The 16,899-nt window shown below is 43.5% G+C and overlaps 1 protein-coding gene across 15 annotated transcripts in view; it reads left to right on the top strand.

Annotated features, from left to right (window-relative positions):
• LOC132398146 (Krueppel-like factor 8) overlaps positions 1-16,899 on the top strand; it is a 178,880-nt gene that overhangs the window by 149,730 nt on the left and 12,251 nt on the right. For all 15 annotated transcript variants that reach the window (XM_059977176.1, XM_059977177.1, XM_059977175.1 and 12 more), the window contains 3 exons: positions 3,926-4,064; positions 4,550-4,603; positions 14,709-14,857. In XM_059977176.1, coding sequence (XP_059833159.1) covers positions 3,926-4,064; positions 4,550-4,603; positions 14,709-14,857 — 342 coding nt within the window. The remainder of the gene's footprint in view (positions 1-3,925; positions 4,065-4,549; positions 4,604-14,708; positions 14,858-16,899) is intronic.

The raw sequence follows: 16,899 nt of genomic DNA, 5'->3' as shown, positions 1-16,899 counted from the left end.
TTCCTGAGAATCGTCACCCTTAGTGAAAAGAAGTTCCTGCACACCACAGTTTTAAATGACTGACCCCTAATTGTGACCCCTAACTGACCCCCTTGATCCCTCTGTCCCTTGTGTGGAGATTTTTTCACCTGTAATGGTAGCACTTAATTCTGATATTTTTTCCTTTGTACTATCTCAATGCACTAATGTTATAAAAATGATCTGCATGAATGGTATGCCAAACAAAGTTTTCATTGAACCTTAGTACATGTAATACTACTAATAATAAACTAACTTATCATGTACATCTACTTTATTGTGCCATTGTAAGATCTTGTGTTTCAATTTGATCACTTTACTAAACTCTAATAAATACAGCTCTAATTTTTTAAAACCAGTTATAAGTCAACTCTCTTATCCCAGTTATCAGCACAGTAAATCTTTATTGATCTTCTTTAAAAACTAGTATATCTTTAAAATAAGGAGACCAAAATTATACATGGTGCTCCAGGCATGGCCTCACTACACTCTGTACAATTGTAACAATACTTCCCTAAACTCTAACATCCTTGCAATGAAGACCAATATGCTATTTGCCGCCTTAACTACTTACTGTACTTGTCTGCTAACTTCAGTGTTGCATGCACAGAAAAATCTGCACTCAGTGGCCACTTCATTAGGTACACTTGTATCCTGCTTGTTATTGCAAATATTTAATCAGCCAATCATGTGGCAGCTGAATTGAATTAAAGCATGCCGACATGGTCAAAAGATTCAATTGTTGTTCAGACCAACCATCAGAATGGAGGAAGAAATATGATCTAAATGACTTTGACCATGGAATGACAGTCAATGACAATATCTCAAAAGCTGCTGATCTCCTGGGATTCTTATGCATAACAGTCCCTAGAGTTTACAGAATATGGTGTGAAAAACAAAAAAATATCCAGGGAGAGGCAGATTTTTGGGCAGAAGTGCCATGTTAATGAGAGAGATCGGAGGAGAATGTCCAGACTGATTCAGGCTGACAGGAAGGAAGGTGACTGTCACTCAAATAACCACACATTACAACAGTGATGTGCGGAAGAGCATCTCTGAACGCACAACACGTTGAACTTTGGAGTGGATGGGCTACCGCAACAAAAGACATAATGGGTTCCACTCCTGGACCTGAAAAAAAAAAGTGGCCGCTGAGTTTAGGTCCCACTGTACTCCAGTTATTTCCAGTCTCTTTCTCTGCATTTAGATAAGTACGTCTCTTTGATTCCTCTTGCGGAAATACATGATACACTTTCTTACATTAAGCACATTTGCCAAGTGTTCGCCCATTTACAGAACCAATCTGTATCCTGTTGCCGAGTCCAAATATGATGATTACAGCTTGCCCTCTCACCTTTAACTATGAATTGTAGGTCTACAGACCAAGTGCTGCAAAGTGGGATTAAGCTCAAGGATATTTTCAACTGACAAGGATATAGTGAATCAAATGTGTCTGGTGTTGTAAATTTCCAATGCAAACAAAATCTTTCAATCTACCATGATGTGATCTTTTCACCTTAAAGAAACAGGCACGTTTAAATGATTCCCAACCCAGAACAATAAATTATACATAACTTGCTTAATCCAGACAGTCGGCAAGGAACTAATTAAGTGTAGGATCTAAGTTACTTTAGTTCAGGACACTGCCAGCACTGGAAATGTTGTAAGCTAATTTAAAGTGTAGTTGGTGGAAAGTTTTTTTTTGAAGGAAATCAAGGCTGAACAAATTGGAAATTTATGATTCTGGGAAAAATGAAACCATGCTGATCCTTCATGGAACGATCTAGCCACCCCTTGTTCCTTTCACTGCCTCTGCATGTTACAGATATCTATCAAATACCTATCCATTCCCATTTGATATCCCCGATTGACTTTACACCATCCACACAGCAGCCATCTTAGTCTATACTTGCAAAAGGAAGCTTGTCTTGCATTCTTTTCTGTATTTTTCACCCATCATTTCAATTAACTCTGTTCTGGAATTGAAGTACAGTAGATTCCGGTTAATTGGGCCATTGGTTAATTGGGTCAGCTGCTTATTTGGGACAATTCTTAAAGGACAAAAACTAATCGAAAAAATATCCGGGATTCCTTTAATTTGGGGCAAAGTGCTGCTTAATTGGGGCAGGAGACTGTTGCCAAACATTTTCTAACTAGTGTCAGTTGCGTGCACGTCATGTGGCTGTTAAGACATTATGCCGTGTGTAGAGAGAACCGTTCCTAAATAACAAACATGAGAGAGAATCTGCAGATCCTGGAAATTCAAGGCAACGTACATAAAATGCTGGAGGAACTCAGTAGGTTAAGCAGTATCTATGGAATTTAACAAACAGTCGACATTTCAGGCTGAGACCCTTCATCAGGACTCTTCAGGAATTTTAAAATCATGTCAGTTGTGTGCGTTTGTGTTTAAAAAGCAGTGATTTTTGTCCCTGATAGTTTCCAAGAAATAAATAATTTAAAACTATGGCTCACTGTGGTTTCAAGCATTCAGACTTGGAAAAATGCAAGAAATGGTCAGGACAGAAAAATGAAATGATTTCACTACTTCGTCATGAACTATGAAGAATTTGAAGCTAGCAGCAAGCACCTTGAAAGTTACGTTTGATCCCCACCAGACACTCAGCTCTCACCTGTGGCTCCAAGTAGCTGTTTGCATGTGGCAGCAGCCAGGTCCCATATACTGCTTCGACAGGTGGGCTAAACCAGCTGAGGGTAGCTGACAGGTCTCAAACTGCAGAAGTATTGAGGCCATGATCACCCAGCATCAGCTGCCGGGGCGCATGATAAGGATGCCCCCATGTTGGCTGCCCCGCAGAGTGTTATTCGGCCAGCTACATCATGGTCGACGCTTGGCTGGAGGGCTGAAGAAGTGCTATAAGGATCAGATGAAGAATGCTTTAAGGAAGTGCAAGATCAGACCTGAGGACCTGGAGGATGTTGCTGCTGACCATAACACTTGGCGACAGCTGTGTAGGGACGGGGTTCGTATTCTGGAGATGGAATGAACAACCAGAAGACAGCAGAAGAGAGCCAGGCGAAATGAAGTCATGGTTGCCATCACTAACACCACTACCACATATACATGTCCCACCTGCATTAGAACTTGTGGGTCCAGAATAGAACTGTATAGTCATCAAAGATCTCACAGTTAAAGGAGTGGATGTTGACATCGGATTCCGATGGACAATCGAAGAAGAAGACACCAGCGAGATGGGGACGTGCCTGTCTCGGCATGTGCAGTCTGCTCTGGTGACCTGGACAGACGAGATCAACTCAGAAGGCGGCTCTGCAAAGCTACGTGGAGAGTGAAGGGCCTGATGAGGCCCGGAAGACGACATGGTCATCCATTGCAACCAGGGAAGACTTTAGTTGTGATGACTACTTATCCCACTGGACCTCAGATGTCTGAAGTCGAGTGAATGGAACTGCCCCAGTGCAACAGCTTTTCCACTTTTAAAACTTCGCTGTGCAGGTTTCCCCGTGTCGGATATGAGGACAACCACCAGTAGTATTGGTGGTGTTCTAATTTGATTTCTATTTCATTGAAATACATAATTTGTTACAGTTTAAAAAGTAGTTTTTCTTTTTTTTTTAAACCTTTTTAAAACTATTTTCATGAAACTTTTGCTACTTGGGGCAGCTGCTTAATTGGCCCAAAATATACTGGCCCAGATGTGTCCCAATTAACTGGAATCCACTGTGTTTATTAACTGAACATAATTCTACTTCTCCCATCCAAAGCCTTCAGAGCTTTGTACACTATCATGAGGTTGCTTTTAATCTGTGTTTCAGGGACTTTGTAGCCTTCACTGTGATCATTCTGGGTTGATGAAAGGGTAAAGCAAGTTGGTATTTTTTTTCTCTCTATCCGGTTATTCAATGTAACTGATTTTTATTTCTGCAGTGAGAATTGATCAGAGTCCCATATCCCCAATGGAGACTAAAACTGACAGTGAAGAAGACGATGACTCTCCTAGCATGTCCTTCGACAGTGTTCATGAGAGCACCTCTGCCATTCTCAATATGTCAGGGACAGGGAGAGAGTAAGTACTCACACTGTTGTTGCCTTCTATTGTACATTGGTAGGAAGCCAGCTGTCAGTATGCAAGACCAGTGTGCTCAGCAGTTTTAGTTGTCTTGGCTCTCCTTTTGAGTGTTCTGTGCTGCCTGAATTAATACGTACGTATTGCCATATAATCCAAACAGTCAGGAATATGCCATTTCCACTAGCTGGACAGTACTTTGTTTTTGGATCTATCGTGAAGAGAACATCTAAAGGTGGTTGGCGTGCCTCTAATAAACATAGAGATAACCCTTGGTAGATGGCATTAATTACTTAAAAAAAACATTGCATGCTTATTTTGATTCCAAAAGAGCACAACTAGCTTCTATATGGGTACAACTATTTGGAAGTCACAGTAATATATGTAAGATTTTTGTTTGAGAAAATCCCCAGTAATGTGTGTGCAGTGGGTAAAGAACTATGATTGATGTGACTGAGCGGTGTTATTTGCTTCTATTTCTGTAGGGAGGACTCTGTTTGGCCTATTGACCCGTCTCGCTTGCTTGATGATCCATTTGGGTGAGTGCTCAAGCCAGAGTGTGCAGGGAACAGCCATGAATGGTTGTCTCTCATGAGCATGGACGTAACCGATGATAGTGGTGGACTGTTGGTAAACACATCAAGTTGCCTTCATATCAGCTGGGGCAACATAAGTCAGTGCACCATGGGCTTCATATATTTTTTAAGGAGTTTCCTCACAGGAACTGAGCCCAATGGGCCTCAAATCCGTTCTTGAGCTTGGGTCAGGTTCATGGTGGCTGCGGTTTGATCAAGTTTTGTGGTTTTCTTTCGCAGCAGGAATCTAGTCTTTGCCACTTGTCTCAGCAGTGAAGTAATTCTTAGGGGTGCACTTTAGAGGGCAACCAAACTGAGAAATTTTGGGCACAATAAGAAAAAACAAATAGCGTCAAGTGGCAACATGCACAAAATGCAGGAGGCACACACTGGGTCCTAGAGCGTATAGCATAGAAACAGGCCTTTGGCCCACCATGTGCATGCTAACCATTGCACTTATCTATGTGAATTTCATTTACCAGCTGAAAGGACACAACCTCATTCGCCAATCTGCCTCAAATTATTCCTGACTGTGGCAAGTAAGGGAACCAGCTGCTTGTAATCTGCAGCCTTACTGCTTCAGGGAAGGATAAGGCACTTGAGATTTTTGGTCCCTGCAAGCCTCTCCATGCAAGCAGCAGTCACTTGGCAGTCAAGTGACCTTCCTGCAACCCCAGCAGGGATGGCTGTGCAGAAGGGTGCTGGATAGCAACTTCCATGGAACCACACATGTGCAACGTATCAATGTTTCTCGAAGAGAAAGAAGAAAACTGGACAAAAAAGAATGAGGCTTCATTGGAAAGTATTGGCACTTAGCAATATGTTCCTGTCAGGGTTAAAGGCAAAATAAATAAGAATAAGGAACCTTAGTTCTCGAGGGATATTGGAACTCTGATAAAGAAGAATAGAAAGATGTATAACTGGTGCTGGCAACAGGGAGGAAATAAGATGCTTGAGGAGTATAAAAAGAGTAAGAAAACACAAAGAAATCAGGAGGACTAAAAGAAGACATGAGGTTGCTTTGGCAGTCAGGGTGAAGGATAATCCTAAGAGCTTCTACAGGTATATTAAGAGCAAAAGGATAGTAAGGGATAACATTGGTCCTCTTGAAGATCAGTGTGGTCTCGACTATGTATGGAACTATAAGAAATGGGAGAGATATTAAATGGGTTTTTTGCATCTGTATTTACTTAAGGAAACTGGAATGGAGTCTATGGAAACAAGGCAAACAAGTAGGAAGGTCATGGAGCTTATACAGATTAAAGAGGAAGAGGTGCTTGATGTCTTGAGGCAAATCAGAGTAGATAAATCCCCAGGACCTGACAGGGTATTCCCTCAGATCTTGAAGGAGACCAGTGTTGAAATTGCAGGGGCCCTGGCAGAAATATTTAAAATGTCAATATCCACGGGTCAGGTGCCGGAGGACTTGAGGATAGCTCATTTAGTTCAGTTGTTTAAAAAAGGCTCAAAAAGTAAGCCGGGGAATTGTAGGCCAGTAAGTTTGACATTGGTAGGAGGTAAATTATTGGCAGGAATACTAAGAGATAGGATCTACAAGTATTTGGATAGACAGGGACTTATTAGAAAAAGTCAGCGTGGCTTTGTGTGTGGTAGGTCATGTTTAACCAATCTATTAGAGTTTTTCGAGGAGGTTACCAGGAAAGTGGATGAAGGGAAGGCAGTGGATGTTGTATACATGGACTTCAGTAAGGCCTTTGGCAAAGTCAGGCATGGGAGGTTAGTTAGGAAGATTCAGTCACTAGGTATACATGGAGAGGTAGTAAAGTGGATTAGACATTGGCTCAATGGAGGAAGCCAGAGAGTGGTAGTGGAGGATTGCTTCTCTGAGTGGAGGCCTGTGACTAGTGGTGTGCCACAGTGATCAGTGCTGGGTCCATTGTTATTTGTCATCGATATCAATGATCTGGATGATAATGTGGCAAATTGGATCAGCAAATTTGCTGATTGGAGGTGTAGTGAAGGTTTTCAAAGCTTGCAAAGGGATTTGGACCAGTTGGAGGGATGGGCTGAAAAATGGCAGAAGGAGTTTAATGCGGACAAGTGTGAGGTATTGCACTTCGGAAGGTCAAACCAAGGTAGAACATACAAGGTAAGTGGTAGTACACTGAGGAGTGCAGTAGAACAGAGGGATCTGGGAGTACAGATACGTAATTCCCTAAAAGTGGCGTCATAAGTAGATAGGGTCATAAAGAGAGCTTTTGGTACATTGGCCTTTAGAAATTAAAGTACTGAGTGTAAGAGTTGGAATGTAATGGTGAGGTTGTATAAAACATTGGTGAGACTGAATTTGGAGTATTGTGTGTAGTTTTGGTCACCTAATTACAGGAAGGATATTAATAAGGTTGAAAGAGTGCAGAGAAGGTTTACAAGGAAGTTGCCGGGACTTGAGTAACTGAGTTACAGAGAAAGGTTGAATAGGTTAGGACTTTATTCCCTGGAGCGTAGGAGAATGAGGGGAGATTTGATAGAGGTGTATAAAATTATGATGGGTATAGATAGAGTGAATGCAAACAGGCTTTTTTCCACTGAGGCTAGGGGAGAAAAAAACCAGAGGTCATGGGTTAAGGATGAAGGGGGAAATGCTTAAAGGGAACATTCTTCACGCAGAGAGTGGCGGGAGTGTGCAATGAGCTGCCAGATGAAGTGGTGAATACGGGCTCACTTCTGACATTTAAGAAAAACACGGACAGGTATATGGATGAGAGGGGTTTGGAGGGATATGGCCCAGGTGCAGGTCAGTGGGACTAGGCAGAAAAATGGTTCGACACAGCCAAGAGGGGCCAAAAGGCTGGTTTCTGTGCTGTAATGTTCTATGGTTCTATGGCAAAGTTGTGTCTTGTAGGAGTGTCAACAAAAATCGTCACAAGTGTAATTACTTCTCACATACACTTTATTCCAACCACACACATGGCTATGTTGTATATTTATTAAAAAGCCCTGCCCCCAAAATGTAATAACGTAGAACTTAACTTACACTCTGAACTTAACAGACTGCATGAATTCTGCCTAATGAAATTAAGGAGTCTCTACAATCTTCATTTTAAGAGCATGGAGTATATATATTCACACATGCTTTATAACATTTTTATGGATTACTCACAGGTTGAGTTCTTTGTCACCTCTGCCTTTCACAGTGGCAGTGCCTAGATGTTGAACTGAGATGTGAATATTGAGGAGCGTCAGTTCCATTGCAGTGAAATTACTACAGCTTCACTATTGTATCACTGACACCATAGGGTTCGGGTTAAATTATAGCATTTCCACTAGCCTTTCTGTGGGAGGGGGGAATGCTTTCTAACTTCTGACCAGCCTATCCAGTTTGACCGTCAAATTGAATTTGCCCTCTCCCACACTCACTCCTCCCCCATTAAGTTCGAAGCTGACTAAAAGTCTGCCTTTGAAGGTGCTATATCAATGGAGGGCAACATTTCATTTCATCTCCACATGTTTTTAATGAGGATTATAAGCTGATTTTTTTTGGATAAATTTACATTTTTCATTGCGAGTTTTACTTTAATTCAGATGAGTTGGTCATTTTGAGACTCCGGAATCAGCCTACTTACTGTGGTACTTCCAAGGAATTGCTCAGTTTCTGCAGTGAGTCAGCATGTGATGCTGCTGACCTTCTGATCAGTGCTGGCTTGACATGCCTTGCCACAGGGCAACAGGCCCCCGTGATGAAGTCACAGTGCACCACACCCATTTGTGGGACCAGGTCACACAGCAGCAGTAGTTGTTCAGAAAGCTGTGTGCATTGCACAATGTCTGACAGTAATGCAGACACTTGTTTCAAAAGCCACAAAGACAAGGCTCTGCAGTTTTAAGCCAAATATAACTGAACCACTAATGAATGGGTTCCTTGAGAGTTCAATAATGGTTCAGAGATACAACTTGATCACTCATTCATAGACCTCCATTTCTGTTTTTAGTGTTCAACAACAATTCTTCTGTTTACTAGGGCATTTCCTGTTTTAATTAAGTGAGCTGTCTGAATAATTCAGTGAAAGTTTAAAGTTGGTTCTGATAGTTTCTGTGGCTGAAAGTGGTATATGCATTGTTTTCATTTCCCTTGTACAGTGCTGCGTGGAGCTCTTAGGGACATGAAAAATCCGTAAAGTGATGCTTTCAAAAATAATGAAATTAAATGTTTCTAATTATCAAAAATGACAACAAAGAGCAGTAAACAGTGAAAAGCTAAATCAAATCAATATTTGATGTGAGTACCCTTTGCCTTTAAAACTGCATCAATTCTCTTGGGTACACGGTTGTGTATTTTCATAAGAACATAGGCAGGTAGGTTGTTCCAAGCATCTTGGAGAACTTGCCACAATTCTGCAGACTTTGGCTGTCTTGCCAGCATCTGTCTCTCTAAGAGTCCCGACAGCCTCGATGATGTTGAGATCAGGGCTCTGTGGAGGCCATATTGTCTGTTGCAGAACTCCCTTGTTCTTCTATTCTTTATGATGTTGGCCATGTGTTTGGGGTCATTGTCCTGCTGCAGAATGGAACTGGGGACGATCAGACACCAGCCTGTGATATTATGTGGTGGATGAGGATCTGCTTGTATTCTCAGCGTTGAGGATCCTGTTAATTCTGACCAGACCACCAATTCCATTTGCAGAAATGCAGATGTAGGGAACCTCCATCGTGCTTTCTGGTTGGCTGCAGACAGTCGTCCATGTAGCGCTCTTAAGCTCCTCGATGGACAGACTGCCTCCTGTTTGAGCCAAAGATTTTAAATTTTGACTTGTCAGTCCAGAGCACTTGCTCCCATCGTTAATCATTAATATTTTGTGCATTGGTGAGTCTCTTGGTTTTGTTTCCACTTGAGAGGAATAGCTATTTGACAGCAACTCTTCTCCTGACAAGATAGTACTTGGGTTCCAGTGGTTTCAGTGAGTTCAGAGCTGATAGCAGTGCTGGACTTCTGATTTAGACGCCAGATTGATGTATCTCTCGTCTGCTGCACTCAGTTTCTATGGCTGACCACTGTGTTTTTGGTCCTCAACCTTCCCCATTTCTTTGTTTCTTTGGAAGTACTTGGATAGCACATCTTAAAACTCCTGTCTGCTGTGAAATTTCTGTTTGGGAGAGACCTTGCTGATGCAGGATGACCACCTTGTGTCTTGTTACTAAGCTCAGTCTTGCCATGGTGTAAAAATGGATGGTTTGAAGGTTAAACTGACACATCTGCCACACCCTCACCTTTTAGTTTAGTTGTCCTTCGCCCAGTTTGATTCCATCTACACCCGTTTCTGTTTCAGTTAATCAGTTTAGTTCATTCAACTCAATATGTCATTGATCATTAGCATCCTGTCTGTTATCTTTGTTCAATGGGCCATCAATCCAAAACTGAAACTGGTTCTCGAGTTGACAAACTTCCCACAATTAGAAGAGGAGGAGAGGCAGCAACAGCAAACTCCTCCCGAATGATACAGCCTTCTGCGATAAATGGGTTTCAGAAACATCCATCTGCCATCAGCTTTAACTACGAGCAGCAATGCATCAGTATGGAGTTTGCTGGCCAATTTACTGTTGTATGTTGCAGTCCATTTATTTATGTTATATAGAATGTATTAAAATTTCCCAGTAGAAGACCTCACTGCCCCCTGTTGGTGGTGTTTTTTTTCCCAGGTAATTAAAGACATCTAATTTTTATAAATATAGATGCCTAGCGACCGGATTAAACAGCTGAGGTTGTGCAACGCAATCGTCATGGAGGAGTTGGGTCGAAAGGACTGTATAACCTATGTTCACTTCAGCTCCTCTTCTGTGCCAGCTTCCCATGACCTTCAGTTCCTTAATCATTCGGATATATCTATTGATATTGTCTCCACTGATCTCAGAGACAGAGAATTCCAAAGATTCACACTGTTGTGGTGTGCTACACGCAGCGCTGCAATAACGACACGGAGTCGGTGAGCTGCAGTTACAAAAGAGGTTTATTCAAACTTCACTGCCTCGCTTTAAAGCCTTCCTGATCCCGCCCTTCCCGGGCGGGAGTGCTGTAGGGTGCGCGTATTCACAGTCCTAATGAAAGTGGCTGCGGACTCATCGTCCCAGGTAATGTCCTTGCCTTTACCCTACATCAGGGCGAACAGGGGGTGCATGATTCGGGCAGCTGAAGGGAGGAAGTGGTGGTAGAAATTCACCATACCCACAAATTCCTGAAGGCCTTTGATTGTGTTGGGTTGGGGTAAATGGCGGACCGAGTCTACCTTGGCGGGCAGAGGGGTTGCCCCAACTTTTGTAATCCTGTGGCCCAGGAAGTCGATGGTGTCGAGCCCGAACTGGCATTTGGCCGGGTTGATTGTCAGGCCGTATTCACTCAGTCGGGCGTAGAGTTGACGGAGGTGGGACGGATGCTCCTGACGACTGCTGCTGGCTATGAGGATGTCGTCCAAATAGATGAAAGTGAAGTCCAGGTCGCGTCCCACTGCGTCTATTAACCGCTGAAACGTTTGTGCGGCATTCTTCAGGCCGAACGGCATGCGGAGGAACTCGAAAGGGGTGATGAGTGCCATTTTGGGAACGTTGTTTGGATGCAACGGGATTTGATGGTATCCCCGGACGAGGTCTACCTTGGAGAAGATCCGTGCGCCGTGCAGGTTTGCTGCAAAGTCCTGAATGTGCGGCACAGGGTAGCAGTCCGGTGTTGTAGCCTCGTTCAGCCTGTGGTAGTCTCCAGCCCACTGTTGCTTTGGGTACCACGTGCAGGGGGGAGGCCCATGGGCTGTAGTACCGCTATATGATCCCCAATTCCTCCATCCTCTTGAACTCGTCCTTCACCAGTCGGAGCTTGTCCGGGGGAAGCCTTTGAGCACAGGCGTGGAGGGCTGGTCCCTGTGTCAGGATGTGGTGCTGTACACCGCGTCTGGGCATGGCTGCCGTGAATTGCGGTGCCAGAACCAATGGGAAATCCACCAGGACTCTGGTGAAGTCGTTGTCGGACAGCGTGATGGAGTCTAGGTGTGGGGCCGGCAACTGGGCTTCACCCAGGGAGAACGTTTGAAAGGTCTTGGCGTGGACCAGTCTCCTCCCTTGCAGGTCGACCAGTAGGCTGTAAACTTGCAAAAAATCCGTTCCCAGGAGCGGTTGGGCTACGTAGGCCAGTGTGAAGTCCCACATGAACCGGCTGGAGCTGAACTGTAGCCGTACCGTACGGGTGCCGTAGGTCCTTATTGTGCTGCCGTTCACGGCCCTCAGGGGGGGACCTGGTTCCCTGTTGCGGGTGTCATAACTCGTTGGAGGTAAGACATTGATCTCTGCTCTGGTGTCGACCAAAAAGCGGTGTCCCGACTGCTTGTCCCAGACATCCAGGAAGCTATCCCAATGGCCAGCCACAGTAGCCATCAGCAGCGGATGGCCCTGGCGTTTCCTGGGAACTTGCAGGATGGACTACAGCGGTGGGCTTCTGCGCCCCACCGCTGGTGGTAGAAGCATCATTGTTCGTTGGTCTCCTCACCCCTGTCTCTGGGGTTAGCGGGCTCTGTGGCCAGGCCTGGTCTGGTTTGCTGCTGGGAGCGTGGCTTGGTGATCTGTGCTACGGACACCCCACTCTCCCTCTTGGCTTTCCACAGCATGTCTGCCCGGGCTGCCACCTTCGCGTCGGACAGCAGCAGGCGTATGTCCTCAGGCAGCTGCTCCAGGAATGCTGCTCAAACATGAGGCAGCGCTTGTGTCCTCCGGCCAGAGACAAAATCTCATTCATCAAAGCCGATGGTGGCCTGTCTCCCAAACCATCCAGGCGCAGTAAGCGGGCAGCTCGCTCACACCGCGAGAGTCCGAAAGTCCTTATGAGCAGGACTTTGAATTCTGTGTATTTGCCGTCCGCTGGGGGAGACTGTATGAACTCCTCAACCTGGGTGGCTGTTTCCTGGTCGAGGGAGCTCACCACGTAGTGGTAATGTGTGGCACCCGAGGTTATCTGCCAAATGTGGAATTGGGCTTCTGCTTGTTGGAACCATAGGTGAGGTCGCAGCGTCCAGAAGCTTGGCAGTTTTAACAAAACTGCATGAACAGATGTGGTGTCGTTCATCTCCGGTCCAAATATCGTTTGGGCCGTCGGGGTCACCAATTGTAGCGGTGTGCTACACGCAGCGCTGCAATAATGACACGTAGTCGGTGAGCTGCAGTTACAAAAGAGGTTTATTCAAACTTCACTGCCTCGCTTTAAAGCCTTCCTGATCCCGCCCTCCTCAGGATTCACAGTCCCATCCCGCACGCGGGCTTTCCCCCTTGCTGGTGAAGCAGACCTGGCACCCTCTTTGGGACCTGCCTCAATGCCGGCGCGCGCTGCTTTGTGAGCCGGTTCCAGTGCGCTGGGAAGTGGGTCACCACATAACCCTGTTACTGTTTTAAATGATCAGTCCCTTGTAGAAATGTCCTCTTGTTTGTGACTCGCTAGCTTGTAAATATGTCCAGCAATCAGTCTTGTCAACCTTCCTTTGGACTTTATATGCTTGAATAAAGATCCCTCGTTTTTCTAAACTCCAAGCAATACAAAACCCAAGTCGTCTAGCCTCTTTTGATATGCAAGGAATTAACCTGATGACCCTTCTTTGGATTGCTTCCAGTACTATTCATTATTGGGTAAGGGACCAAAACTGTACACAGTATTCTGGGTGTGACCTCACCAACGCCCTGTTCAGCTGTAAGAAAAAGCTCCCTATTGTTAAACTCCAACCCCTTCACAATAAAAGCCACCATGCTGTTTGCTTTCTTTAACAACTTGTTGGACCTGCCTGCTAACCTTATATGATTCATGCATGAGAAAATGTGGATCTCTTTGAATTTCACTCATTTTCAGGCTCTTTCCATTGGATAATTTGTTATTTAATTCTCTTTTACTGAAGTCCATGGCCCTTCTCCACATTAAACTCCATTTGTCAGTTTTTTCCCTAGTTACTCAAGCTAACTATATCTCCAGTCACTCAGTCTAGCTGTATTCCATTGAAGAGTCACAATGTCCTCATCATAAATGTCTTGCCCCATCTATTTTTGAAGCATCAGCAATCTTGGAAACTGTATATTTTGTTCCCTACTGCATGTCATTAATGTAAACAGTTGAGGGACAGGAACCGATCCCTGGGATACTCCACTAATTACGTCACTCCAGCTTGAAAAGGACAGCACAAGATTCTGCAAGTGTTGAATGTTCTGAGCAGGATACACAAAACACTGGAGGAACCCAGCAGGTCAGGCAGCATCTATGAAAGTGAATAAACAGTTACTGTTTCGAGCCAAGGCCTTTCATCAGATTCCCGGCCCAAGACATCAATTTCCCATTTCCTTCCATAGATGCTGCCCAATGCAGAGTCCCTCTTGCATTTTGAGTGTGTTACACATATATTTCAACTTTTTTTTTGCTTCATGACAGCCAGTCTGCAATCCATGTAACTCATACTCCAATACCTTAAGTTTTAATTTACACACCAGCCTTTTATTCACACCTTGTCAAATACCTTTTGGTAATAAATACACTACATCCACAGGTCCCCTTCTGTCCACCCCCCATTGCACATTTTGTCAAATATGATTTATCTGTTGTCTAGTTTAATTATATTCAGTTTTTTCTTACCGATTAGTTATTTCCTCTTTATTGACTACTAACTGGTCTGTAGTCTCCTTATTTAGTTCTGGGCCATTGGGTCTTGGGTAACTTGTCCATCTTTAGCCTACTTTTATCACTTGTGATTGAGATTTTTATATGTTCCTCTTTGAAGTAAACTCATTTAATCAATCCTTCATCAATAGACGTGACCATATCTAAAATAACCTATTCCTGGCTTGGTTCTGGAACCTGCTGTTCGAAGAAGCAATCCTGGACACACCCCACAAATCTTCCTTTGATGATGTCCTTTCCAGTTTTTGGAAATTTGGATCATGGAATATTGAGCACCAGGTCCTGGATAGCCTGTAACCACATCTCTGTATGAACTGTTAAATCAGCCTCATCTGTTGTTGCCTGTGCTGTTAAAGTTGTTACTTAGTACTTCCTAGTCCATGTGTATGACGACAATTTACCTTCACGTCCTGCCTCTTGTAGTGCTCAGAGCCTGCATGGAATTCGACGACTGCCAAGATCTGAGTCACCTGACCCGAAAAGGAGACGTGTCCACCAGTGTGACTTTGAGGGATGTAATAAAGTGTATACAAAGAGCTCTCACTTAAAAGCACATCGAAGGATTCACACAGGTAGGTTTAATCCAGGGTGTTAGTTTGAACAAGTTTAATAATAATTTGTGGCATTTATCTTGATCTTTTTTAGATGGTAACAGGTGCACCGTGCCAATTACTGGGAGCATAGCCAACATAAGACATGAATGTTAGTGTGTTTAGAAAAATATAGATAGAGTGATAAATGGCAAGAAGGGTAGCATGGCAGGTAATTATATGTATTCTCTTTGTTCATCATTGCAAGTTCTTTTACCTTATTGCAGACTGACTAATGCAAAAATCTGGAAGTGAAATTGTAATCCAATACCTCCACATAAACTTAAGTTATTCATCAAGGGAACCTTGCTACTGACCAGAGCTGAGGAAATCGCTTGCTGGTGAAAACCAAAGTATTAATTTAGTACACTGTGATATCTGTGTGGTTTCTTGGTAATTGTAATTTCATCAGTCTTAGTGGGTATTTTAAATGTTCGCTCAAGGTTTTGTACAGTTAACGTAACATAAACTTTTCAATGTAATTATGCAATGTAATAATGCAAACCTCTTCCTTTAGCCTTGATTTGATATCTGTGACCCTTTGGAGGTCTGTCTCTGCACAGTTAACCTCTGACCAGCTAAGATATGATAACCAGTTTAAACAGAAATAGCATTGTTCTGCACAAGATTGCAATCATTTATCTTAAAGCCATCAGCAAAAGGTTCCTGAACAAACACTAGCTCTTTCAAGATGGGCTTTTCCAAATAGCAATCTGATGTTGCACTCTTCATTGGGTCTGGCAACAGCGTGCAAAGTTGTGCTGCTTCCCAGCATCTAAAACAGTTCATTTGCTCAGTACACGTCAGAGATTGAGCTATTCGTTCAACACCCGAGGAATCAAGCTAAAAGAAATTTACATTTTATTTTACTGAATTTAAGTTTAATTAAATGTTTAAAGTCATTCTTATGTTTGAAGTGTTGTCAGTTTATATTTAAAATTTTAACTATGTTTTTCTTTTTTACAGTAAGTTATTTTTAAGAGAATGATTCTAATATCTAGAAAATCTAATTTTTTCAGGATTGCCAATTGGTTAGGTCAGGCTTTTCATCAGCTGTTCTATGAGTGATATATATTTTGTCAAAACCCCTTCTCTCCATGTGATAATATTTATTTTAGTAAGGAGGTTAAGTCCAGACCACATTCCAGGCAATAGAGACTTTGTCATGGTCTGCTGCACAACCCAGCCAATTTGAAGTGACGGGCGGGTGCTGAAGGAAGACTAGCATGCAAGGCTGAGTCCAGTGGTAAAGGCAGACCCTGAAGAGCAGGAGAAGTTGGGGTACTGAGGAGAGGTGGATGACCAGAGACTCCCTCACAGAGAGGATTATCACAAGAAGCCTAGCTAGTTGTAGTCTCTAGTGCAAACAAAATGCTCCTTCACAAACCAGTCCTAGCTCCAATATATTACACCGACTGGGAGATCCCAACCTGCTTAACATCTAGTTGCACCCAGACCACTGCGCTGGTTAGCACATTATAGTATGATGCCCTGAACTGTTAACTTGAATGGTTTCCTTCACAATCTCAGTATTTTCTTATGAGTGATCTTTGAGTTCAGATGAATGTCTGTCACCTGAAACATCAATGCTGTCTCTGATCCCAAGGATGTAACTTGACATGCTTCCAGAGGTTTTGTTTTGCAGTTTCATAATCTAGAAACTATTTGTTCCCAGCTGCTGAGGGTACTGCATGTAACAGGTTAATCAGATTGGAATTCAGTGGTTGGGGACTTCAAGTAAAAAAGCCTACACTAATACATCAAGTTGGCTCACAAATAGAGAAAGCTTGGAGACAGTGTGAGAGGGGGGATTGGTAAGTGACAGAAGAGATATGCTCAGTGAGATGTGTCTATTTTAATGCAAGAAGCATCATGAACAAAGCAGATGAGCTTAGATCCTGGATCAATACTTAGGAGTTTTGATGGTGTGGGCATTACAGAGACTTGGATGGCTCAGGGGAAGGAATGGTTACGTAGAGTGCCAGGCTTTAGTTATTTCAGAAAGGACAGGGAGGGAGGCAGAA

Source organism: Hypanus sabinus, chromosome 8 (genome assembly GCF_030144855.1).
Source record: "Hypanus sabinus isolate sHypSab1 chromosome 8, sHypSab1.hap1, whole genome shotgun sequence".
NCBI classification, from domain to species: domain Eukaryota; kingdom Metazoa; phylum Chordata; class Chondrichthyes; order Myliobatiformes; family Dasyatidae; genus Hypanus; species Hypanus sabinus.
This window is presented reverse-complemented; position numbering and strand designations above follow the sequence as displayed.